Raw genomic sequence first — 26,633 nt, 5'->3', positions numbered from 1 at the left:
CCGCTGGCAAGAACCAAACCAGAAAATAATCTTTTCAAGTTACAACTATGTGCATTAGATTGTTTTGAAAGGCTACTAGAAATAGCTCACTTTCCTAAGGTATAATATACATTTTTTAATGTAAGATCACACAAATCAAAGAATGCCCATGAAGCTGCTAGTATACTTAAAATCGAGCAGATGTTAAACAGCTTTACTGGCCACAGTATAAAATAGGGGAAAGGGAGGAAAAAAAAGAAAGAAAAAACACCCCCCCACACATCTTCAAACATATTATTAAACTACAAAAAGAAGTATTTTAAAAGGCTTTATTCACCAAAAGATACAAAGAATATATGAACAATTTAATTTTATTCTTATGCTGAATGCATAGATCATGACACAGAAAAAACCTCCACAGCATTATGGACTATAAATTCGAGTAACATTAAAAATTTATATATTTTATCAGCTGCAGGGGAATTTATTTATTCCTTACAGATGAAAGAGCTGAGAGATGTATCAAGCAAAGTATTTGAAAAGTATCTGCATCTCTTTTTTTTTTTTAGTGAAAAGTGAGTTGATGAGATACACCACTCAGTCTTGTAACATCCCTACCAAGTCAAGACAGGCCTATTAACCCCACTTCATGCAAAAGGAAGGCACCAGCATTTTTTATTTCAGGGAAGCTACAAAGAACTTATGATTATTTGTACATAACAAGGATAGAACCACTAAGCAACACGTCATAGTCACGCAGGAAATCCATGGCTGGCGTCCAAAGCACTGGACCATGCTTTCCCATCACAACAAGGAATCCAGCTTTCTAGGCAGGCAAGAAGAAGTAGTTTCTGAAGGAAAAGGCAATGGCTTGTTTGGTTGTTTGGTTTTTTTTAATTAAGCCACTTGTGTTGCATTAAAGAAATTTAAGACCATCATTTTACTTCTTTGACACCACAGCAAAAGACATTTTTTTATTGCTTTGTAACTGTGAGTTAACACACAGTAAGACGTGTCCCTTCAGGAAGGGAGAACTGAGGAACTGCTGTTGGTATTTTAAAGAGGAGAAGAAACTGAAATTCAGAGATTGCAATTCTCATACCATCGCTAGCTGCATGCAACTTCCTAAAACACCAGAAATACTTTTCAACATATGTTCAGATTAGTCAGAACAAAATATCCAAGTATATGCGTTTTGCTGGGGGGGTGTGTGTGTGTTTGTTTTATTAATGCTATTTTGCCTAGAAATATTTTAGCCTTCCAAACCCAGGGTACAAAGCGGTATCGACTCCATTGCCTTAACGTAATGGATCTGACAGAATCTAGAGGGGTGCAGATGAAAAATGTCGATTTAAGTAGAAAAATGTAACTCCAACAAAGCAGTTCAGTAATTGCCTCCTTAAATTTCAATTCCTCAGAAATGAGCTAACAGTTACAAAACTAAAAGGAACAAGCCATAAAGTTGTCTTCACGAAGAAAATAGGTCTGGGTGGTTTGTTCTTTGTTATTGTTAAATAAAACAGCGACCAGAAAAGAAAGAATGAATAAAAAAGCAGCTGGGTAAATCAAAGAAGTTAAAAATCTATTAGTTAAAAATAGGAGCAGGGAGATGATTCTTCTGTCCTGAGGTTAAGCTTTGGTTTGCACATGTACTTTATCAATTGTCACCTTCTTGGGGTGGAAGATGGGCAAGACGCAATGATTTCCTCTCAATTTTCGTTGTGTACGTGTATACATACTGCAGTGTGCCTGCTTATTTCTGTACTGCTGTTCAGCTCTTTCTGCTACAGTAAGGCCCAACATTTATTTACAATCTTAAGTTTCTATCTTACGATGATGAAATAGTGATCAGTAATATTTCTAATTTGGTACGCAATTCAAAATCACAGCCTGGAATTCTGTTGAAATAAACAGAAATGACATTTTAGTAAATTTTTAATGAGGAAAATTAGAACTTTTTAATGTGCTAGATACATGAGAAAGGTTAAGTATGAAGTATGTTTTGCACTTATGCTGATTAAGTAAAGAGAGGAAATATGCTGCCATTTAATTACACATGATATCTTTCATGATTTTACAGCTATCTTATCCTATCACATCTTATTTTTAGCCAGAATGGAGGAGAGAAAAGAAACTTTTTTGACTGTTTTAAAAATTGTTTTCTTAATTTTGACTGATCCACTCATTTAAATGATGTAACTTGAAAAGAAAAAACAAGTTTTTTCTACAGCTTAATCTACAGACGTCAAACACTGGTTTCACTTCAGCAGCCGGGTTTCAAGCACTTGGCCAGTGACTTCCCCACTTTACTGGTTCAACTTTTTTTAAAGCATGGACCAAAACCATGCTGCTCAAATAATATGCATGCTACAGAAATTATATTACTACAGGAAATTAGGCCTGATTATTTAACTGGAACTTTAAAAATTTTTTTTTTCTTTTCGGTTTTAATATACTAGCGAACATCTTCCATCTTGCCTTGTTCCTCTTTGCCTGCCTGTCCTCCTCCTCCTCCCAAATTCCACCCCTGCAAGAGCTAACTTTGCTGCTCAAGTCAGCAGAGTCAGTCTGTACTCAAGACATCCCAGTGTGGGATTTAGACAAACCTCAACACCCACAGAAAGAGAAAAAGGAAAAATTTATGTTCACCTACCCTAAACAGACAGTCGGTTGCGACTCCTGAAGTGATGGCAGATCATAAACTGTTCCAGAGATCTCCCTACCCATCCTCCTAACTCCTTTTGTCCCCAGTTTGATATTGTGAGCCAAGTTTGAAAACACTCTCCAGACAGGAACTCTTTGGCAAAGTTTTAAAGGCACTACGATAATCAAAAAGTTAGTCATGCTTCTTCACAAGGAGCCAATGAGCAGAGGATCAGAACTCAAATAGTGCTTTAAATTTAAACGCAGACATGCCTGACAAAATGAAACAGCATTATCAGAAACTGCTCATCCTGTCCAACTACTGACCCAGACTCCTCCTAAATATCATGCTGGTGAAGGTATTTTGACTATGCAGATACACTCCAGCCTCAGAAACCCTCACCTCTCATGAGCTGCTAACGCCAAGAAGCGATGTCCACATACTGGAGCCTAGTTCAGCTACCTCCCTCCATGTATCCTATCATTATCCTCTCCCCTGCAATGGAAATTATCCTCTTAAGGCAGGGGGCATTTAAAATGGCAACACAAAACCAGTTCTAAATTAAAAGAGCTCTCAGCTGTTTAAGAGAATCTATCATTATATTTCAATTAACAGACAATACAACTGTGAATACCTGCAAAGGACACATCAAATATTCTCTCTTACCCCACCGCAGACCAAGCGCATCAAAAGAAAAGTTTCAGCTGCTGCTGGTTTCAAACCCCTCATAAATACAATGCCGCTAATCACCAGAGAGCAATGAACACTCACCAGGAATTGTTTCCTGTCAAATTTTAATTCTCTAAGTTTTATGGAGACAAAGTACATCAATAAAAGATGGTATGGCCCCACCTTTATTCTTTCTACCTACCACATTTACATTCCATGCCTGTGCAAGAGACTTTATCAGTTATCTTCCCTTAAGATTAATGACTAAATCTCCCAAGCATCTTTGGGAGTCTAGTGATTACAACTCACCTATTATCTTGCATGCCTGTACATTAAGCAGTGAGTTAAGGCAAATGTAACACAATTCCATATTGCTTCAATAGCAATGATCAGCAAACAGCCATACACACAGTCAAGAACAGAACAAAAATAAAGCTTCTTGGGGTGGACCATCACATTAAATGTAAGAAGAAATAATGCCTTTAGTGCTGCACAGGAAAGAGCTACACAAAGAGCTCAAGAATGATTTCTTACCAAGAAGCCAGAAGAGTTCTCCTGCAATGACCTCTTCACTGTCTGAACAGAAACAGCACCTGCCTCTCTGGAACATCTCAAAATTCACATTTCAACAGGCTGTTCACACTAACCTGAAAATATGTTGCATTCAGCTTTCTTGAAATGTCCAGCCAAATCTTCCTCATTTCTATGAAAACACAAACCTTCTATACACTATATTCATGCAGAAGACACGAAAATAGACTTGGGAGAAGAGCAATTCCAAGAGTAAAGATGCCATTTCGACAGATCAGTTCAGTAAATGCAGCAGTTCTGGCCACCAAGATTGAGACTTATTCTCCCTCTGTTGCAACAAGTTTCAGATTTTTTCCTGCCTGCTCACAATGTACTGACCAAACCATGTCTTAGCATCCCGCAGTCTGAGAAGCGATCAACTTCAAGACATCTGCGATGCTAAATGCACTAGTCCCATAATTCAACTACCTCTTGACACAGTGGAGAGGAACAAGCTGTCCTGTGTCTGACGGCCCTGTTAATGGTCACTGCCACAGAGGTAAGATGTTAGCCCTTTCCCTAATGCCCCCCCGCCTTCTTTATGTTTCCATGTAAGCAAGTCCCCTCTTGAATCCCTTTCCTTGAGATTTGACAGGGGCAGGATGGAAACAGCACCCACAAAACAGATTTGCCCCGATCTCTGGTCCCGACTGAAGGAGAAGCCAGGAAGCAATTCCTTTGCTCACCCTCCCATGTGCTCTTTTCACCAAAAGAGTGGAGACACGGTCAAGCTGCAGCTTCTCGGCATGGCATTTTCCATCCGCCACAGGGAAAGGTGAGCTTTGGCTCTTTGAGCAGCTGAGAAGGTCCTTGCAGATACTATCCACCATGCTGGATAAAATTAATTACTCTAATGCTTGGGTGAAGGAATTTAGAAAGCTGAAGAGCAGAATGGAAACCTCTCTGTTTGCTGAAATTTTTCCCCAAACAATCTAGGAAGGAAGAGCAGTTTATCCAGCCTCCGTATGTGAGAAGCTCCTGACAGCTCAGACCTTCACGTGATGGAGACATTTCCTGCGGTCCAGCTGCAGGGGAACACATGAGTAGGCAGATCTGGGTTTCAAAATGATGCCAACAGGCTAAATACTATCCAACAGATGCAGATACTGATTTTGCAGAGCTGGTTAGGTGGAATGGAGTTAAAAGGTGTTTCACTCTCAGTGGAGCTGCTCTGCTATTTTTCAGGCAAGCCACTGTTGAATAGATTCCCTAAATGAGAAAAGGGAAAGGGGGTGGGAGACACATGACAAATTAATCCTGCATGGTGCTGCCTGTGTAAACCAGTCTAGCAAACCACAGCTTGGAGAAAAATGTGGTGGTACATAATATAGAGACCCCTTCATTATAATTAGACAAATTGAGTTAACCTGTCAGAAAGATTACTCTACTTGGTGAGGCCAAATGGGAAGTTCAGATAAATGATCTCTGCAATACCTCTTCCATAGGTATGGTCTGCAAGGAGATTTAGGGAAGGCCTGGTGGAATACATCACCTTTTGCTATTTTTCAACTACTGTCAGCATCAGGTCTGCCTTATTTACCTACTCCCATTAACAGCAAGATAGCAACTGGGTTTATAGATCATAAATGCAAAATCTTTTAACAAAATACCCTGCCCTTCTTATTGACTTCTTATTGGAATCCCAGAATGCACTCAGGACCACCAAAATTGCCATAAATCACAAATCAAAGGCTGCTGCACCCACCAAACCTTGGCGAGTACTCTTATTACTAGGAATCCTTCAGAAATTAAGAAAGAACTATTCTAACCTCTTGAAGAAATATAAAATCTGAAGTCCTAACAAAATGGCAAAGTCTTGAAAGTCTTGGCAATCTAAAAATCAAGGCATTGAGGTCGCTTTGATGGAGACCTACCCATTTTGCATTGTTCTCAAATGGAATCACCTTGGGTTGATGCTGCCTCTTCTTTTCATTCACAGCCATAACCAAGAAGCCAGGTGCCAAACATGAATAAAGGTAGCAAGCATATTTGTTATTCCAGCTGCAGAGCGGACGGACAGTTGCTGGTGTCAGCAAAATATGCTGGCAAACTCTGTTACGGCCTTGTTAACAGGAAGAGCTATTCTCTCTGACAGGGATGACCTATGTTCTTCTACCACGCACCTCTGCTGATAGAACTGGGAATTGCTCAGAAACCCCAGGCTGTAAATCTTGGGTGCATTCAGTTATCCAGATGTGTTGGCAATGAAAATGACCATTGCATCTTGTGGAGATAAAGGTGAAGCAGGTACTGGTATGCAAATGTCAATCTTTGATCTGTTCTTCCTTCTCAGAGGTTTCCTCTGCTGTTGGGGAGTGGGCAGTGTGTGTGTTTCAAAGCGGATGCATGAACTGCACTACTCACTCCCTCTGAATGGACATCTCATGTCAAAATGGAGCTCTGGGGTGGAAGGCAGTAAAGGCACAGCTCATATAAAACACCTCTCGTGTTCCAGACTCGTCTCCAAAAATGCGTGCAACATGCTCTCACGCTCTCGTTAACTCCTTCCTGCGCAAGTCCGCAGGATGCCTCAGCCTCACTCACTGATTGTACCACAAATAAATGAGGAGTAACAAACTCCATCTACCCAGCAGAATGTCTCCTGAAGGGTAAGTACTAGACAGTAATACTACAACTGAATACTACATCAGACAGAAGGCTGGTACCAACAGGACACTAATCTCAACAGAACGGACTTTCAGTTCCTCCATGGCTTAAGAGCTGCTGGGTACAGCCTTGGCACTAGCTGACAGCACCACACTGAAAAGTTGCCTCCACTCTTTCTTTGGCCCCTCAGAGAATCCAACCTGGGAGGATGATTCTCTTCAGAAGAGCTGGAAAAGGAATTAGACCTTATTTTTAAGATTTCAAAGACTACCTGCTTTTCAAAGTAGGAGAAATGGACATAGGGAGAAGCACTCTATTGCCACCACAGAAGCTACCATTAACAGAAAACATGAGCAACAGGAGGTAATATTTAAAGCCAAACTGCTTTGAATGTTCCATGATAAACACCAAATGCTTAATAAGAAAAAAAAAACATTACAAAGATTACAAATGGAAAAGCGAGAGCATGGCCTCAACTCCTGAATATCCTAACAGAGGGTGCCAATTATCTACCGAGCATCGTAATTCTCAGCAACATATATAGACTACTGACTGCCTCCTAAAAGAAAAGTGCGCAATTTCCCAGAAGAGAAACTCCACAGCAGCAAGAAGAAACTCAACAGTGCTGGTTTGATGCCATTCTAAACACCCTTCATATGGAAAAACAGGAGTACAGAGTTCAGGCATGGCTACAGCAAACACTGCTAACCAGAAAGCTTTGATCTGGAGAGGAAGAGTGGAATCCCCCAATGTGACAGATGTTTTATGGTAATTTATATGCGTAAGCAATGTATATTCACCGGGACAGAAGTGCTGAATCAAGGATGGCCAAGTCAATTGGTCTGCAGCTGCCAAAACATATTTGTATAAAGTTGGGAGTATGTGATTAAAAAGTGTCATAGCCATAACTGTGCTCTGGTAGTAAAACAAAGCCTTAATACTCCATCCTTAACCTGTTGACTTTAAATAGTAGAATGCTTTAACCGGTAAGTTCTCGTGATCTGTGAAACTAGACTGACATCAAGAATTTTTTTTAAAATATCAAACGCAGGTTCTCAACTGCCTTTGACTGCACCAGGAATTATACTCCAGAGCTCAGAGAATAAGGCACTGACCACATAAGCAGGGCTGAAACTTGACTCAAACGGGACAGAGTCCCACTTTTATGGTAGCCTTTAAAAAAAAATTATTTTTTTTAAAAAAACATATTTAAGGAAAAGAGTCTCTGTGTGCCACGATCCACTTTCATTGCTCACTATTTTCCTGCAGCAGTGATCAGTGGCAAACCAGTACAGGTTTCTTCTAAGTTAATGTCTCTATCTGGTGCAGGACATTAAAAAGAAAAAAATCCCAAAAGAAGAAAGACTGAGCAGGTGACTCAAAGGAATGAAAATTCCATGATATTCGATAAAAATGCGTCTCTTGTTTATGGGTAGTTTCTGCTATTAATTTGGTGCATTTCTCGTCCCCTGTGCTTACTTTTGAAGAAAGCTACTGTAGCAGTGTTCACAATCCTGCTTGGAAAAAACAAAACAAGACAGCTTTAGAACGGCTGCACAAGATCATATTTGATCATCGCCGCTCAGTGAGGACAGACATCCAGCTATTCATCCCTGCAGGAGCAGCCTGCAGAGGGTGCTGGGCTGAGCAAATACACCAGCTTTCAGCTCAGCTGCCAAACAAAAGCATTCAAAAAGACAGGCTACGTAAACCATCCTTTTGTTCCCCTTCTCCAAAATCAAAGATTAATTAAAACTCTGTTTGGGGCACTTGCATGAAAATCCACAAAAAGCCGAGCCTTGTGTAGTTGGGAGGAGGAGATAGAGGAGGTGGTAGTGAGTGGAAGCCTTTTGCTCCCCAGCAGAGTCAAAAGGCTGATGGTGAAGGCATTCACACATGTAGAAGACTTCAAATTCCTTTTTATGAGCAAGGGGTAGTGACCCCACATCTCTCATCACCACACAGGGTATTCTGTCCCCTAAATCTCTCCACCGATCCTATGCCAAGTCATTAATAATAAAAATGCCGTGCAGAAAATCCCAGTGAGATACAGCTAAAGAAAATTGTCGCCTTAGTTTTTGCTTGTTTTCTAAGTCCCTTCAGGACACCAACATCTACAAGTACATATAACCGAATGACTTGATGTTCTGATGCAATCCAATCCCACAAGCTAACCAAAACAGGCCAGTCTTACACTATTCCAAGTACTTCCAGAAAATATCACAGACTTGCAGAAACACGTGCTTATAGAGTTGATGACGTGAACTTGTTACCAAAACTGGCCTTATACAAACAAATTAGACCACAAGGCACTACTGAAAAGCTGTAGGTTCACTGCCAGGTCACACTGGCACCCATGAAATCTCATCAAGACCTGGGATCTAACCACATTACAGGAATTTACCTGGGATAGGATCTGACTGACCGCTTCCTAGTGCTGGAAATTAAATTCTATTTACAGTTTCTAGCGGCTTTTTTAATTTTCTGCTCCAAGACACTGGTCAACTGGATGTTTCTGCACTAACCACACACACAGAGTCTATTTCAGCACGACCCTGCAGATGATGATGAACAAACTTACATCATTTTTAAATACTGCTTTGAGACTTTCACGTATATGACCAAGGAGGGCAAACAGAAATCTTGCCAGGAAAGCCAAATTAAAACGTCACTCTTGTGGACTTTGCCTTGGCAGTGTTAAGGGATATGATGCTGAGGATGCTAACCATTTGACAGAGAGCAGGGACCAAAAAAAAAATAAAATACTGTCAATGTGTTATTAAGTTCCAGTGAGTACCCAATCTTCGTTATTACAGCCTCTTTCAGAAGTCAGCAATTTAAGATAGCTTGATACAGTGCTTTGAGAGATAAATTATTCCAATGGATTAGAATTGGCTTAACAGTAATATCCTCTATTAAAAAGAAAAAAAAAAGCTTTCCCAACACAGATTAGACAACTAACACATTAGGATTGCAATGGAAAGCGTACTTCCAAGACCCAAACTTGGATCTACTTACACACACTGTGAACAGGTAAGAAAATAGTTTATTTACAGATGGTTTCTCCCCCGCCCTGAAATGCATTTTGGGGGAAAATGTATTAAAACATCATCAACAATCCAGTACTTACGAGCAACCCTACAATCAACCATTGTGCTCCATGTGACAGACAAGGAGAAAACAAAAGCCACAAATACTAAGAAAACACGTTCCAGTTTTAAGCTTCCACAGTAGTAATGAAAAGCAAAGTGGGCAGGAGATTTTTTGAAAGACCTTAAATATTCTTCTGTAACCTAATAGTGAACACAAATATTTGCTTAACCTCCGCCTTCAATATCCAAAAAAGAACTAATTACTCTGAAAGCTACCAAATGCCCCAAGAAGAATTTGAGGCATGAATCACCACCACCAAAAAGCATCTGAGGAAGAGGCAGATGTCCCACAATCAGAAAGGCTGTCTCCTTTAGCCATCCTAAAAACAACTGTGCTGGAGACACTGGTGACTCATTACTAGCAATGGAACAGAGAAACCACTTGAAGAGGTGAGAGGAAAATTCCATTTTAATTTAAGAGCGCTCTCTAGCAAACCTTGCCTGAGCTCTGCAACATAACAACAATCGGATATTCACTAAGAAGTGCATTTTATAAACAGTACTGACAGCCCTCAGCAAGCACAAGATGTGCCATCTGTGCTTAGAAGAGACTTACCATGGGCTAAGAAAAATAAAAGTACGTTTATACGTAAGTCCTCTCAAGAAAAAAGATTTACCTTAGTTACTTTGAAAATTAACATAACATCAATGACTTTAAATAATAAGTTTACTTTGCATATTTGTCATAACAGCCAGTGCCATCCCATTCAGTATTCCCTTGATACAGTTCCTCCCTGTTGCAGGGCTTTATAAAAACAAAGAGCAAACCAATGACCTAGAAACAAATGTAGGCTCTCAAACTACTTTAAACTCATTAACTTTATACTTGTTTTAGACTCATAACAACGTCTAAAAAGACTGCCAAAGACTTTCATTTAAATTTGCCAGGCTGCACTATGAGAAGGCTTGGGTTTATTCCTGTCTGAAACTGTTTCAGGAATAGAAGGCACATTTTTCATAACCCAAAGAATGGAGACGGAGGGGAGGGTTGTGGGATTATTTTTTTTTTTTAAAGGGGATATGTTTACATGGCACAGAGCAGAGCCATGCATTCAAACCGGCTCCGGAACCGGAAGCTGTATGACATGTCAGCACAGCTCTCCACTAATTACCAGGATAATGAGAAGCAGAATATTTCTTTTTCCACGAAGAGATGACACAAAAGTACTTCTCTGCAACTCAACTAGTTACTTCTTGTCATGCTGCCCTGTACTATGCAGGCATACCCAAACAAACTAGCTCAAGGTATGCCAAGTTTTGGATTTGTGAAACCTGAAATGTCCTTTTAAAGGATTTAGTGCTAGATTCCCTAGCAAAGCAGCTGACTGATCTGTGCACAGCACTCTAGGGAGGGGGGGGGGAAGGAAGATAAATATGCACCATGAAAACTTTTAAAAATAACTCCCCAAGGCCATAAGTAACCATTTCAAAGGGGTGGTGGGAACAAGATCCATCTATAAAACTTCAGTTTGAACATTAGTGAAGAGCCCTCCCCCAGCATGAGCAATTACGGCTGCCTTTCATGTGGCAGAGTAACACACCTTTTCTTGTACAATTGGTTGTGTCAGGTCTATTTTAAACACACTCAACAGCATTACAAAGTAAAACATCACACATCACAGCCGCTCTTCCCATGCAGCTGAAAATGCAGGTTGCCAAACACAGGCCAAAAACTTTAAGACTTTCCCTATAAGCGACCCAAGCCTTAAAGCTGCTGAGCATCCCCAACATTTGGGGAAGGGGCTCACACCTCCCAGAGAAGGGCACAGAGAGGAATGCACCATGCCTACACTGTCTGTTTCCCATGGCTGCGGTTCTGGTGATGTGAGCACCAGGATGCACCGTTTCAAAAGCAGCTACCGGATTTGCAGCACCAACTCCACCGCGAGCTGTAACTCCGTTCCAGCTTCTGAAGGGCTTGTAATCTGCTTCTGCCTTTTGCACGCTATTATTAACCTCAGGGATAAACTTGCACCCTTTTAATCAGGTGCTTTAAGTGATGCGTTCTGGAAACAGGTACAGCAAACAGATCCCCTCTACTTTCTTTAGCAGTACCGTGGAAGGTATCACCCACAATATTCACCAGTTCAAACCTCTAAGAAAACGCTAAGACGGACCCTTCTCCAACGCTGCAAGTCAAATCTTTTTCAATCAAAGTGTTACACGGGGAGGGAAACCTCACGCTTTGTCAGGTGTGCCGCGAGTTCACAGGGGTTTCAGGAGCCACCCTGTCCCAGTCGGTCCCTTGACGCCCTGAGCCCGGCCTCGCCGTGAGGAGAACCGCCGCCGTGAGGAGAAGCCCCGGCCCTCCACGTCTCTCACCTTGTAGACATCGCCGTAGGTGCCGCTCCCCACCCGCTGGATCAGCTCGTAGTCCTGCTGCGGGTTCCGCCTCAGGATATCCCCGCTCGGCCGCGCCGCCGGCTCCATCTCCAGCCCCGCGCAGCCCCCGCCGGGGGAAGGGGACCAGCGGCCGCTTTCCTCCTCGCCCCTCCAGCCGGGGATGCTCCTAGCGCGGCAGCCGGCCCATAGCTCCTGCGGCGGAAAGCGCCTGCTGAGGGGAGCTCCCGGGGCGGGCTCTGGGCCGCGGCTGCCGAGACAAAGGCAAGCAGCGGGCGGTTGCCACGGCCGTTGGCGGCCCGGCGGCGGGGGCAGCGCCCTCCGCGGCCCGCGGCGGCGCCCGGGTCTCCCCGGGGCAACGGGGAATCGCCGAACCCGGCCGGGAGTAACCGCCCCGGCCGCTGTGGGGAGGGAGGGGAGGGGAGGGAAGGGAAGGAGGTCCCGTCCCGCCGGCGCTGAAGAGGCGCCGCGGCCCGCCTGCCGCCGGCCGGGGCAGCCGCCGGCCCGCCCGCAGCCAGGCCCGCAGCAAGGCCGGGCCAGCTCCTACCTGCGCGCCCACAGCCCTTTGTCCCGCCGGAGAGAGAGCGCCGCCGCCTCCTCCCGCCGCGGCCCTGCACTCCTCCCCAGCTGCGGCCCCGCTGCCCGCCGCGGCCCCGGCCCCCACGCACGCACCGCCCGGCCGAGCCGAGCCGGGACGGGTCGGGACCGGACGGCACGGGCCTTCGCGACGCCGCAGCGCCACGGCGCGGCCAACGGCACCGCCACGGCCCTTCCCTTCTCTCCCCGCCTTCCTCCCCCCGCCCCGCGCCGGCCACGGGTCCGGTCCGCCCTCGGCGTTAGTAAAACCTGTGTCATAATGGCCGCTACCGGCGGCCCCGAGCCCTCAGCCGGCGCCGGCCCGGGCCCTGCGGCCGCTCTGCACCGGCGCCGGTGGCCCCGCGGCCGGGGATGGGGAGCGGGTGCTCCCCGCGGCGGGGGCGTCTCTGTGCCCGGCGCAGGCAGAGCCAGGGGTGCAGGCGGGCCCCGGCGGGGCTGAAGGCTCCAGTGCCCGGCCTGGAGGTGCCTCCGTTGAGGGATGAGCCTGGGGCTGCCAGGCCACAGAGCTCACGGAACCCCAGAAGGGTTTGGGTTGAAGGGACCTTTCAGGCCCATCTAGTCCAACCCCTGCAGTGAGCAGGGACATCTTCAACTAGATCAGGTTGCCCAAAGCCCCATCCAGCCTGGCCTTGAATGTTTCCAGGGATGGGGCATCCACCACCTCTCTGGGCAACCTGCTCCAGTGTTTCACCACCCTCAGCGTAACAAATTTCTTCCCTTATATATAGCCTGAGTCAACCCTCTTTTAGTTTAAACCCATTCCCCCTTGTCCTGTCACTCCCTGCCCTTGTCACCAGTCCCTCTCCAGCTTTCCTGGAGCCCCTGCAGGGACTGGAAGGGGCTCTAAGGTCTCCCCGGAGCCTTCTCTTCTCCAAGCTGAACCAGCCCAACTCTCTCAGCCTGTGTCCATAGCAGACGTGCTCCAGCCCTCAGATCATCTCTGTGGCCTCCTCTGGATCTGCTCTGTGGAAGGACAAGTGCGGGGGCAGGCATGGCTTTTGGCCTGTGCCCCTTGGTTTGAGGCAGGAGGAAAGCTCCCAGCTTGCCTACATCATGTATATATATATATTTATATCCATGTATAAGCTTCTGCCAAACAGCAGGCTGAGCTTTCCATCTTTGATGCCAGAGCTGTTCCCACGCGTACATCCTGGTAGGGCTTATCACAGCTGCCGTGGCAAAACTCCCCTCCAAGCTGAGTGCCGGAGGCAGACCTGCTCCCAGGGAGGCTCTGAGGTGCAAGAGGAGGAGGGTGAGGAGGATGTACCAGCTGGGGGTAACAGGGATGTGGACTGGGTAGGGCTCCCAGGGTCAGTGAGTTTCATCCTTTGCAATTTGGATTGCAGCCTTGCACCACGTAATTCTTTTCATGGGCTAATCAAGTACCACGCTATTTAGCTTTGTGGGCAGCCAGTGCAATGATAGTCACACAAGAATTAACTCAGACTTGTTGGGACTTGTCTCTCTGGGCTCCTAAAGTCAAAAAAGCTTCTGTGAAACTGCAAGATGGAAAATATTCCGTATTTGCCTTTCCCTCTTTGGAGAACAATTATTTTCAGCAAGGCAGCTGAAATTCTGAGCAAAACTCACCTACAGTCTCTCAAATGAGTGCTAAACAATGTAAGAAACCCAAAGGTGGGGGTATGGAGTAGAGGAATGCTGGAATTAGCAGTAGTATTCGCTGCACGTAAAATCATTAAGGCCTAAAAAGAGGTGTGATTTTCTAGGTGCAAAAAATACCACATACTCAATGCAGGAAATACATTTGCAAAAGTTAGGTAGAAAAAAATTAAATGGATGCCAGATGTACAAGTCTCTTTGGTGTTCAAGAGGCTGGATTGGTTATTTAAGAACAGATTCTGCCTCTTTGGCAGTCAGACAGCCCACGCAGGTTCCAATATAGTCTATCGACAAAGTAGCTGGGTACTGATTCTCAGCTTAAAATGGAGTCTGGGTTTTAAGCTTACTCCAGCACATTTAGAAATCCCACATGCAAGTACCTGAAACAGCGCTGCTGATTGCATAAGCTTTTCCTTCAAAACACGGGCTCTGTAGCATAACGCATTAGGATCAGTGGATTGCTTTAGGTTAAACTCAAAGACAACGTATGCAGACTCTCGGGAATTGCATAGCGGCATTTGATTTTATTGGGCTTTTATTTATGGGCTCATTTGAAACGGTCAGATATGGGGGAGCATGGGACTGCTAACTTAAAAAGATTCGCATTTAATTTCCCCTTGTACTCTGAAAGCCTTCTACATCCTGTATATTCTCTCCAACATAAATACGTAAGTTTTCCTGAACACCCAGCAAATAAAGAAGAAACTATTTACCCTTTAGGGAGCTGTATTTCCTCAAGCGATTTTTAACAAAACAATTACCTCTCCCCCTATAAATTAGCTTCCTGCGCTCCTGATAGCGAGCTGGTTGCGTCCTTTTTCTTTTCTGTCCCTTGGCTGAGGGTTCGAACGCTGCTTTTCACTCTACTGATTTGCTGCTCTTGACAAGCCATTACACAGGAAAGAGGCCATTTCATTTTCCAGTAGCAGATGGTGCATTAAGACTTGGCCTCCTAGAACGTCTTACAGATCCAAGGGCCGTCCGATGACTGCGATTTAATGCAGAGGCTCCTGTATTCACCACTATTTTGCCGCCACTGGGTTAAGTTTCACTTCCCACCTGGAGGTGTAGTTTCCCATCCCGTATCGCCAGTGGTGAGGAGTGAGCTCTCAGAGCTTTGTCTCGTGATCCGAGCTTTAAGTCCACCTTCCCCAGCTGGGTTTCAGTCCCTGCTGGAAGCGCTACTGGAAAGTGGATATAAATAATAGCAGCACCAGGGCTGTACTGCCACTTCACGCTTAAAAAAATGGAGGTAAATGAGTTGCGCAAAGCAAGACATGGCCTGACGCTGTACGCTGCCAGGCGTATACTTTTGAACACACGCCGATTCCCACTCTGTATTTTCCACCCTGCACCACGTTGCTTTTCTGGTCAAGTGTGTTAAGGAATGTGCTTTTATGCAGCATCTTTAGTCTGGATGGGTCCCAGCCTTAAAAGGAATGTTAAGTGGTTTTACATAAGGCATTACGTAGGATTAGAGAATGTGATCTGTTTGCATTGTAGTCTTAAGAGGAAGAATAGCCAAGGTTATTTTAATGAGACATCGAGATTCATCTGCTAACAGTAGATGCAAAACTGCAGAAATTTCTAACTGAACAATATAATAAAGGTGGTTTTAAAAGGGGTGGAATGTGCCGTGCGTGTGAATGCATGTTCATTGTCAAATAGGAAACTCTGAGCTATGAAACAGCAGCATGAAGAAAAAATACTTCAGCCTTAGTTTTCATCAGAGCGCTAAAATGTCTTTAATTTCACATGGTCTAACAATCTCACACGGAACGTATTCAAAACCATTCTGTGGGATTGCTTCATGTTTGTGGGGTGTTTCAATAATAAAACAGATCAGCAATGCTGAGGCCAAAGACTCATGAACCAACTCGAGGGCCTGCAGCTTTTCCCGCTCATTGATTCCTGCAATACACTGCATTTTACATCAAACTTCATTCTTGAGGAGCCAGATTACGCTCTCAAGAAATGCTGCAACATCTTCCCTATGATTGGAGATGTAGCTTTTTTTTTTTAAGTTTGTAGTTTGGGTTTTTCAGGCTGGTTCTTTGCCCTGATGAAACACACACTGTTGCTACACCCTGTCTCCCCACAGCCACGAGCGAGGAGCCTGCGGAGAAGCTATTTCCAGGCTCTCTGCAGGCAGCTTCCCGCCACCGAGTCCAATTCTGCCTGCGACAGGCAGGATGCTGAACCTACCAAAGCTTCTCGGCGTCACCTCAGCAGCTCTCAGTGCTGTTAATGCCGCTTTACCTGCCTGCTGAGCTCTGCTAGTGGGACCCCGAATAAGAGGGATAGGGCAGGTTTCACAGGGTCCTGAATGGTCTCTCGTTGCCGGAATGGCCTTTTGGGGCAGCTGGGATGGCAGCTGCTGCGGGCACATGACGACAAGTACAAAAGATGCCTGGAAAAAACATAAAGAGCTTGGGTAAAGGGGCTCTGAAATCAGCATGCTATTTCTGTCGCAGGAGGAGAAAGAAGGAGAGGTCTTGGCAAGACGGACGCAAGGAACACGGCGGAGAGAGCAGCTTTGGGCAAGAGGAGGAGGAGATGGCATCCAGGCCTGTTAGATGCTTCTTACGTCCAGCGTGGGAATTCACTGGCTCAAGGAAGCATCAACCTCCCATGGACTGAGGATCTCTGCAGGGGTTGTTGCCGAGATGCTCTGGGAAGAGAGAAAGGACACTAAGGGACAGTAAAACTTTTTCAGGCTGTCAGGAGGCTTGTATCCCTTGCAGGAGCAGGAGAATTAAATAAGACATAGCTCAGACCCTCACGTCAGCTTTAACTGAGGCCCTTGTGCAAGGATTTGTTTTTGACGGAAGGAACAGGACCGCTAGTGGCTATACATTATTTTTGTGTCACCCTGTTTACGTAGATGTATCTCAGGAGACTTTGCAGCTGATTGTGCTGTTTGCATTCAAAGGAAGGAAACCAGCTGGATGCCCTTCCCTCCCATGTGCACGCACGGGAGGGCAGAGGTGGAGCAGGCAGCTCTGTGGACAGTAACAGCTCGGCACAAGGATGCAGGAAAATGCGGCCGTTCGATTAAAAGCAGCGTTAACAAGGGGACTTCAGAGTACTGCCTGAAAATCCGGCTGCTCCTCCTGTTTCCAGGTGCACAAACCTGGCTGTAACATATTGCACGTATCTTGCTGAATCATGCAGGCAGGTGGATTCGGTTGTTTCTGCCAAGATGCAAGAGAAGCTGGAACCCTTTCCCTGGACGAGGTGTATCTTCAAGGGGAAATCCTAGAAACAAACTTGGCACGCACAGATTTTGGCTTCACTTTACTGAAGCCACATTGCAAAAAAAGAGACTGGCGAGGAAGGATGTTTTGAATATAGTGTCCATCTGCCTGCCAGTGCAGGAGAGAAAGAACAAATTAAAAACAATATTAGAAATAGATGGGAAGTTGGGCTTAGAAGAGATATTACTAAGCTTTAGAGAGAAATAAGAGGAAGGAAGAGAAATCTCAGAAGGTTTTAGTTAGTCTTGCAATGCTGGTGTGCCTCAGTGTCTGTGACGGAAGGGAATAACCTGGTACTGCGAGGCAATGAGGCTACAGGGCTGCAGTATTATCTGAACCCACAGCGGAGAGTGGGCTATTTTATTCAAATCCAGCAAAACCTTGCAGGAGTCCTGAGGATGCTGTTTGGGGTGAGGAACCTATCGGAAACCAGCCTGATAGTCTAATTCAGGTTAGAAAAGTTGTGTTTGTTTATTGCCAGACTTCTGCAATATCTCATTGTTTTAGGGCTCAGCGCCGAGCAGACCCAGACGGTGCAAAGGCAGCTCCCGAACACACGCTGGGCTTGGTTTGGTTGAAGGTTTGGGCTGATGGCTCTTTATCTACATGGCTTTTTGTATTCTTAAGTAGTTCCTTCACTTACAGAACATCTTCCAGAAGTAAGGACCTTCGCACAGACTGATTAAACAAATCATATAACTGCTGAAATTCTGTCTCCTCTACGAGTGAAGTATGACGGCTCTGTTACAGCCATAGTGTGCAATCGTGTTTACAGAAGAAGCAAAGATAATTCCTTTGGCTGCAATCCCCATGTAAATGTAGGCGGGCATAACACTATTGGGGGTGAGAAATAGGAACAGCAAGAATAGAAGGATTTCCTAAGCAACAAAGATCTGCTTCACTTAAAAATATTTCAGTAAGAAAAAAACAGAAAGATGTTAGGAAGGCTTCAGCTTTAAAGAAGAGTGGGGAAAAAGCCGATTCTGTTTTATCACTTTTTGATATTTGCTAGGAATTGTGGCCTCATAACCCAAGAGTAAGGGTACAGAAATTAAACCAGCGATGACAAATCTCCACCACAGAGCGTAACTGCTTGGGAGAAGTCCCCTTGCAATGCTCGTCAAACGCAGTTGAGATTTATATTCCTTTTACTTTCCCATGCAATTAAGCAGAAGCAGTGAAAGAGTGAAGACTGAGAAGGGAGAAGTGATAATAATAACCGCGGGGAAGAAGCGAGCATATTCAAGAACCTTGTATAACCACCGTAAGAACAGATCTGTCACTCGGGGTTAAGACAGTGCCTTGTGTCACGGCAAAGAAAACTCGTGGGGACGGCACGGTTTCCAACAGCAAACCCTGGCGAGCGCTTGGTGGCACCTGAGAGAGAGCAGAGATTTTACAGCGTCCCTTTCCCACCTCTTACATAAGCATTGCACAATGCGGCTGGTTTCTGTTTGCGAAGGGCTGGAGATATGAAAATCAACTGTAAATGCCGCCCGGGTAAGTGGGCCAGTCGAATCAAGGTGAATTATGAAACTGCCCCTGCAAGCTGCGTGAGCGGTGCATGATGGATTTAAATCCAGGTTCTCTCCTAATTCTGGGGCCTCCTCAGCTCTCCTGGCACACCGACTTGGGGACCTCCAGCTGCGGTCTCTCTCTGCGGGGTATTTTCTCTTTATGCCCTTCCCCCATTTAGCACTGTTTTTCCTGAAGAATCCTTCCATTGCATGCCTGTTCAGCGTGTCTGCTGTGAAATTAGCTCTTTGTGATCTGGCAACTCGGGCAGCAAGAACGTAAGGACACTTCTTAGGAAAGGCTGTTTGCAACCAGAAAAATAAAGGAAGGATGAATCGGCAGAGCGAAGGGATGGACGGTGTGTGAAAATGAAATGCTGAGTCACTCCTTGGAAACGACATCATCTGCAAAACCATGACTTGGGATCATAGGAAATAATGCAGGAAAAGGCCTTGGGAGATCATGCAGACAATTCCCCAGGCATGGCGCAGGATCAAATCTCTCCGCTCCTCTTTCCTTTTGCTACCATGTGCCATAATGGAAAGAGAAAGGGAAAAAATGCCAGTAAATGGGGCAGTATAAGCTTGACCTAGGCAGCAATTCTCAAAGGGAACGAGGAAAACAGGACCCAAGCCCATCTCAGTTTAATTAGACTTTCAAATTAACAGATTTCCTTTCCCATCCTCCTTTTGTTTTTTCTTCTTTCCCTCTCCATTTCCCAGCTGCTTTTCTTTTAATCTCCTCTTTCAATCTGTTTGAACCCCTCTGACAGTCTCCAGCATAAGAAATCCCTCCTCACAATGCCGGTTACTTCTCTGCTGCTTCGAAGAAGCAACAGGCACATGCAACTTCAGGGATTATTTATAAAAATCGTAAGGGAGCTTCTGCCAAGGCCACGGGCGGCTGAGCTCCTCGCGGTCATGGTGCCCAGCAGCCACGGGCAGGAGGATTCAGCTGCCTGCCACGTGAGCCGGCACTTCAGCGAGCTGAAATTATATGTTTCGCTCTGACGCTGTAAACACAGGGAGGAAGCCAACGGGAGGCAGTCACCGAGTATTGGAGAAGGCACTCACAAATCAAGTATCAGCATATCAATGGGAGCACACCAACAACATGGCTTTGGCACGGATGAGCTGCCTGGAACAGAAAATCAGTTCACTTTTGAATGTTTTTCCCGCTTTCAAAAATGAAGAGCGGATCCTGCCAGTTCCTGTGCATCCAACAAAGCTGGACAGCCGTTGGCTTTCCCCGACCACTGCAGGCCAGCGTGCAGAAATGAGCAACACTCTCCCAAAATCTCCTCTTGCAGATACAGTCTGGGGCTCAGTTCCCTTGTCATAGTTCCAGATTTTGGCCCGTACGATCCTCTGGTGACCACCACTTTTCCAGTTTAGAGATCATGCCTCGAGTGCTGTGCCATGCTTCTTCCAAAGAAGAGCAGCACAGGGCTGTGGCTTCGGATGAGTTGACCGGCAGCTTGTTGGCATCAAAAGCGTTATCTTGGCACGCTGAGGACGAGCACACTCACCAGCATGGGAGTCTGCGGTGTGCGGGTGGGAGTGGGCCGAGCTTTCTGTGGCTTCCACGCTTTTCCTGGGTTTGCACAATGAACCCCGGCCTGGGAGGCTGCGGCTGGCAGGAGTGTGGGAAGGGTGAAGAAAAAGAAATCAGAATGTGCTCCCTGCGTCCCTGTGCAGGTGGGATATTTTGGCTGAGGGCACAAGCAGCACCTCGGGGCAGTCAGGGTGTGCAGCTGGTGTTGCTGTTCCCCTGACGAAGTTTTGTGCCTGGGCATTCCCATGCACTTGGGCTGCGTCACGGTCCCACGTGGCAGAGTGCTGAATCAATCCCAAATATGAGAGGGCAGAGTGCTGAATCAATCCCAAATACGAGGGGGCAAGCGCTTGCTGTTAGAGGGAAATCTGGGGGGAAGGCGCATGTTATCAATCACACCACAGCTACATCTTCACCAGGGGTACCCAACCCTGGGTCCTTGAGCTGCATCTTTTGTGCTGCATCTGCACACATATGATGTATCTCCTGCTGCCTGGGGATGCTGCCGGAACAGGCAGAACTGGGGGAGCAGAAGCTGACCGACCCCCACCCCAGGGCAGGATCCCTCGGGTGATTTCTCAGCCTGCGTGCTAGCCGTGTGCTCCAGGAAGGGTGCATGGCACGTTCGAGCTCTGTGTGTGTGTGAGCCATGGTGCATGTGGCTCTGCTTAGGGCCCTGTGTGTCCCACCTGGGTGCTCTGTGCGTGACCCCAGCTGGGCGGGTGTTTGTGCATGTGTCACACCTGGGAAGGTGTGTGCCTGTGTGTGTGAGCCCCCAGCCAGTCCCACGCTGGGCAGGCTGAGTGGTGAGCTGTGTGCCCAGTGCCTCCCCATGGGTGGGTGCCCGTGGCAGGAGTGACCGGGGTATGGGTGCACCCTGGCTGTGCTGGGTCCCCCAGTCACGTCCCCCCGTGGGTGGGTGCCCGTGGGGGTGCCGCGTGCCCCGGGTGTGGGGGCACCCTGGGTGCAGCTACCCAGGGAACTGGGTGCCCCTGGATCTGCCCGTGCCTGACCCACGGATATCAGTGCCTGATGCCTCACGCGTGGGTGCCCGGAGTGTGGACGCCTGTGGGCGGGTGCCGCGTGGGCGGGTGCCCCAGGGGGCGGCGGGCCGCCGTGCCGTGCCACGCCGTAGCGGCGGGCGGGGATGCTGCTGCCGGCTCCCCCGCCCGCCCCGCGCCACCGCGGCAGCCGCGCCAGACGCAGCGCGGCTCGGAGCGCGCACGGAGCCTCCCGCAGCCGCCGCGGCCCGGGCAGCCCCGCGCCCCGCCATGGCCCGGAACCGCCGGGACAGGAGCAGCTGGGGTAGGCGGCGGGGGGCGGTGGGGCGGATCCCGCGGCGGGGGAAGGAGCCCGGGCGGGGCGGGCGCGCCCCGCGGCCGCGAACAATGCCGGGCCTGCGGCGGCCCGCGGCCCGCTCCACGCCGGGGCTGCCGGGGTGGGGGACGCGCCCGTCCCCGCCTGGGCCGGGGCCGCCGGGGCGGGGCGCGGGGCCTGCAGGGGGAGGCCGCGGGCGGCGGGGGGCTCGGCCGCCCCGGGAGGGGGCGGAGGGCCGCCCTCTCCTCATTCCCTCCGTGGGGCCGCGCTGGCATCGTTTACCCAACGCCCTCATCGCTTCTGGGGGTCTAGAGCCGGTGGCGGAGGTATCCGGTTGCCCTTCCCCTGCTGCCTGCCTGCCCGCCCGCCCGCCCGCGGTTGCTGCCTGCTGGCAGCGTGGCCGGGGAGCGGGTTCGGGCTGGGGGTGCCCGTTGTTCCGGGGCCCCGCTGGGCGGGCGGTGCCCTGCGCCCCACACGGGGCTGGCCACCCCCGGCAGCCACCTCGGGTGGGAGCCCTCCGGCCCCCCGCCGGCTCTCGTCAGGCCTGCCCTGGCCTCCCTCGCCCCATGGCTGCTGTCCCCACAGCACCCGCCCTCAGTCCCGGTGCAGCTGGAGGTGTCACCTCAGCCACCACCCCGCCTCAGCCGGGGAGCAGGAGTCCCGTTCACCCCGTTTCCTTCAGACAGAGCCGCCGGCCTTCCCCGGCAGGTCACTCCTACAGAGGGTTTTTCGTATTTCTGGAGACCATAGGGCTTTGTTGGTGTGTCAGACCCTGCGGAGAGGGGCCATTTTAAATCCATCCCTTTACAAACCCCACCTGAGCCCCTGGGGAGCTTGTAGCAGCATCGCTGGGGAGGAGGAAATTCCACGTCGTCTTCCTGCAAGGCTTCCCTTCTCCTCTGGAGCCGCCTGCCTGCACAGGCCTGGAGCCATCAGCAGCTGCTGCTTCCCCTCGGGAGCCAAAGGTGGTCCCACAGGTGGGCTGCACCCAGCCAGCAAAGGGGCTCCTGCCGCTTTTTACCCTGCATACAGCCAGGGCTGTGGCCGAGCCGCCTGCGTCCAGTGCTCTGTTACCAACTTCCACTGATGCGCTGTTTGTTTTGTAGAAAGTCAGGTTTTATACAGCCATTTGCCATTTTTTGAGGGTGCTGAGGAGCATAATTTGTCGTTTTCCCTGAGTTGTATTCCATGTGAGCTCACTCATCAGCGCTTGTGGTATCCTGTCTTGTCAGGCAGAGCAGGTGAGCTGAGCTGTGATGTTTAGATACACATATTACGTTCTAATTTGTATAGATGAGTGTAGTGTTTCCCATGGTAATGATTAACAGTTAAGGGACGTGTTTGCGGAAGCGTTCGCATAACGGCATGTGTGATTTGAGTAAGTGGAGCGGGTGGTGGGCTTTTTGCAGGAGAGCAGGGAGAAAATGAGCGATGCTCATTTGATCAGCGTCATTTTTAAGCATGACTCTTGATGAAGGTCGTTAGACCCTTGGGTAAACTAGAGGGAAAACTTCCCAGTGAATATGCTGACGTTCTCAGCTTTGTCTCACAGAGCTGTCAGTCCCGTCTCTGTGTATGTTGAGAATTGCATGCACGTACACGCGTTGGTGCTTTCCCGTCAGATCTTGATAGCATGAGAAGAAAATGCAAATGATGCTGAAACAGATATAAATGGAGGAAACATCATCTTGGAAAGCATAGCCTTGGTCCAGCGAGACAATTAGGCACATGTCTCAATCTAAATGTGCTGCTAAGCCATAGTGAAATGCGATGTGTCACTGATTTGCTGAACTCTTCCTTAGATTCTCTGTAAGTTTTGCAAGAATCTGGAACTGTCCATGGATCCAAGTGAATCTAGGTGGGATCAGCCACCTTCTGCTGTGCAACCCATCCACAGGTCAAAATCATGCCCTGTATACCACAGAGGTTTACGTATTCCTCGAATGATTTCCTGACACTTTGCCAGGCTGGTTGACATTGCAGGTAATGAATTACAGAGCAAAATACCTGTATTTTTACTAGGAAAAAAAAAAAGCTCCCTTTAATAAAAATGTGCATTTCTCCAACAGAACCTCATTGCCCTGAAAGATGTGTTTACATCCAGTGACTGCAGCATTGTCTGCTGACATCAGTCCGTGGGGTGACTACTCCACTGCTACGTTTTTCAGCCTAGCTGGCAAAGGAGGAGTCTCAGGCTTTTACTCAAACTAAGGCAGAAAGTAGAAAGTCCTTGCTGTGTTCTAAAACTGGGCTTGTGGGTCATTAAAAATATTACGCTATTTTGAAATGGATCAAACTTTGTCCTAGTTACTCTCTGGTTAGTCAGGCCTGAAAACAGGCAACTGCTTAGTGCAACCTTTCTCCTTTGTTTTGTAAAAATAATTTGCCTTTTTAAAGATCACAGAGCAAATTAGGGTGAGTGAGTATATGGTACCCAGAAGAAATTGCCTCCGGTCAGCTATCAAAGCTGGGTTACTGTCACATACATACATCCCCAGGAGCTCATGTAGGGGTGTGTAATGCATCAAGCGTAGGATTTAGCCCTGGGCAGAAGGTCAGTGTAAGGCTATGCATCATTTAAGGCGCTCTGACTGAACGTGCTAAGTGGTGCAGAGACCTCACAACTGCTGCTGGTTGCTGGATGAATGGCTGAGCGACCTACGGATGTATAATTTTTAGGTAAGAGTAAGGGACCCGGCTTTTCCCAAAATAAGGATTGTTAGTCTAAATCCTGATCGGCATGGTGAGGTCCCGCCGGCTCGATGAAGGCTTATAGTAGGTTACACCGATTTTTTTTCTGAAATTCTTTGTGCTTGGCAGTTGCAGATACTCAGCGGCCTGCTCCCCTGTTACAGTAAAGCCAGCAGAGACCTCTGCTCCCAGTCACTCCTTTAAACAGCACAGACTGGAACAAACTGTGTGAAATCTCTCATGTTTCCCATTACGGCCCGTGTTGTAATCGGAATGACCCACTCATCAAGAATTTCGTTTCAAAACCATAAAAGGGATTACAGAGGTTATGTATACTTCTTGGTCAGGATTTTCAAACTGGGCGTGAGATTTGTGAGAGCTCTTAAAGAGACCTGATTGTCAGGAAGGGCTGAGCAACTGTTTCGGGGAGAAGGGACTCCTCTCCAGCGCAGACCAGGCTGAGATCCTCAATGCCATGCTTTCAGACTGCATGGCAATGGGTTAAACTGGAAAGAAAAGGATGATTTTGGTAGTCTTTTTTTTTTTTTTTTTTAATTGATAATGCTAACATCCTTTCTGTTTGTTATTTGTTTTCTGACCTTTTATGGTACATTTTCAGATTCCACTTACTGGCATTTCTTTGTGACTCTGAATGCTGGAAACCTCCTGAAAAGTGAAAGTTAGATGTTTCAGACAAGTGGGCCTTTACACAAAAAGCCGCTAGGTATGAGAAGATTTGAAACCAAATTACTAGCTTATGAACGAGAAAAGAAGATGAAGTGTTGGCCCTTGAAAGAAGAGACAAGACAACATTGCAAGCTGGAGACCCAAATCGCTAAACATGACACTTGGTCCTTTTGCCTTTGGTTTTGAGGCAGCAGCATTGTGCAAAGAATGTGGATAGCGTGGTCTGATCCGTTACAAGATGAGCAGGAGCACGATCAGCCTGCTTTTCCCCTTTTGGGGGAAGAACCGAGATACCCTGAGCCTGCCTGGCGGCAGCGACACAGTGCCTTCGTCATGCTTCATGTCGTGTCCATGCGGCGAGAGGCTTCGGCATTGGCTGTCTGCCTGATTGATGGAAGGGGGGAGCAGCGTATCGACTTGGTTGTGTCTTGCTGCATTTTCTCTTCTAAGAGAAACAGCACACATAAATATTGTTTAGGGCCTAGGTGATGTTCACAGGCAGTGGGCCTTACTTTATCTCCTCTCCGCCATTGACTGGAACCTTCTCCAGCAAGTGAGTGCATCTGTGCAGGTCTCGTGGTGCTCTGGGAGGTATGAGATGTCCCATGGATCATCTCCAAAAGTCACTTCAGTCTAGAGAGACTCCAGCTCCTTTCGCCCTGCCAAAAATGCTCACATTTGCCATCAGTTGAAGGAAGGTTAAGTGTTACGACGGTAAAGTAAGTGAACACAAACTTCCCAAATGAGGTGGAGGCTCCAGAGAAGGTGCTGGACTCTGCCAAGGCAGTGAAACATATTTAAAGCGCTCTATATACATAAACATTTTTTTCCAGAGCGTGACTGCCATTCATGCTGTATCCTACGATTTCGTGGCAGGTTTACCAAACTTTATTTTCAGGAGATTGTAGCAACAAAAGGGTAAAAAAAAAGTCCTGTCAGAAATGACTAAATCAAATACTGGTAATGGAGGGAGGCTGGTTTCTGACAAACAGGGTGGACGAAGGACCATGCAGAAAATGCGTGAAGTGAGAATTTTGGAGACATATTCATGCCAGATGCATTTCAGTCACTGTGTCACACCTGACTCTGGCTAGGCTTACATGTGGGTAAGCAAGCAGGCCCAGAATTTGTACCTGAGAAATAGATAATGGCCTTTTGGTAGCGCTCTCTTACGACAGTCTTTTGACAGACGCAGGTGGGAATCAGGTTCCTTCTGAGAGTTGCCCACCTTGCCTTTGAATCAACCCATCCTGGCACATGAACTGGCATGTACATAGCCACATAACTGTCTAATGTGACCTCAAACTTCCTGAAAAACTTGTAGAAAAACCTCTGTCTGATCTGTTTTCTTCCCAAGGTAGTTGTGTGCCTGTGTCTCTGAAGCATGCCAGTAATGAATTCAGGCTGGGATTTTTTTTGCCTGTTTCTAGGCAA

At 47.3% G+C, this 26,633-nt stretch overlaps 2 protein-coding genes across 6 annotated transcripts in view; one reads left to right on the top strand and one right to left on the bottom strand.

Annotated features, from left to right (window-relative positions):
* MAP4K5 (mitogen-activated protein kinase kinase kinase kinase 5) overlaps positions 1 to 12,734 on the bottom strand; it is a 70,138-nt gene extending 57,404 nt beyond the window's left edge. For 2 of the 4 annotated variants that reach the window (XM_054826752.1, XM_054826754.1), the window contains exons 1-2: positions 12,509 to 12,734; positions 11,944 to 12,156 (exon numbers count right to left, since the gene is read on the bottom strand). In XM_054826752.1, coding sequence (XP_054682727.1) covers positions 11,944 to 12,051 — 108 coding nt within the window. In that variant the 5' untranslated portion in view covers positions 12,052 to 12,156; positions 12,509 to 12,734. Of the gene's footprint in view, positions 1 to 2,632; positions 2,826 to 11,943; positions 12,212 to 12,508 lie in introns of those variants that run through there. The other 2 variants (XM_054826753.1, XM_054826755.1) reach the window with 2 other exon arrangements.
* An 8,870-nt stretch (positions 12,735 to 21,604) lies between these two features.
* ATL1 (atlastin GTPase 1) overlaps positions 21,605 to 26,633 on the top strand; it is a 30,860-nt gene continuing 25,831 nt past the window's right edge. The window contains exon 1 of one of the 2 annotated variants that reach the window (XM_054826564.1): positions 21,605 to 21,809. In XM_054826564.1, the coding sequence (XP_054682539.1) occupies positions 21,776 to 21,809 (34 nt within the window). In that variant the 5' untranslated portion in view covers positions 21,605 to 21,775. The remainder of the gene's footprint in view (positions 21,810 to 26,633) is intronic. The other variant, XM_054826563.1, reaches the window with a different exon arrangement.

Source organism: Grus americana, chromosome 5 (assembly GCF_028858705.1).
Source record: "Grus americana isolate bGruAme1 chromosome 5, bGruAme1.mat, whole genome shotgun sequence".
Classification (NCBI taxonomy): Eukaryota; Metazoa; Chordata; class Aves; order Gruiformes; family Gruidae; genus Grus; species Grus americana.
Note: the sequence above shows the minus strand (reverse complement) of the source record. Positions and strands in the feature narration are given on the sequence as shown.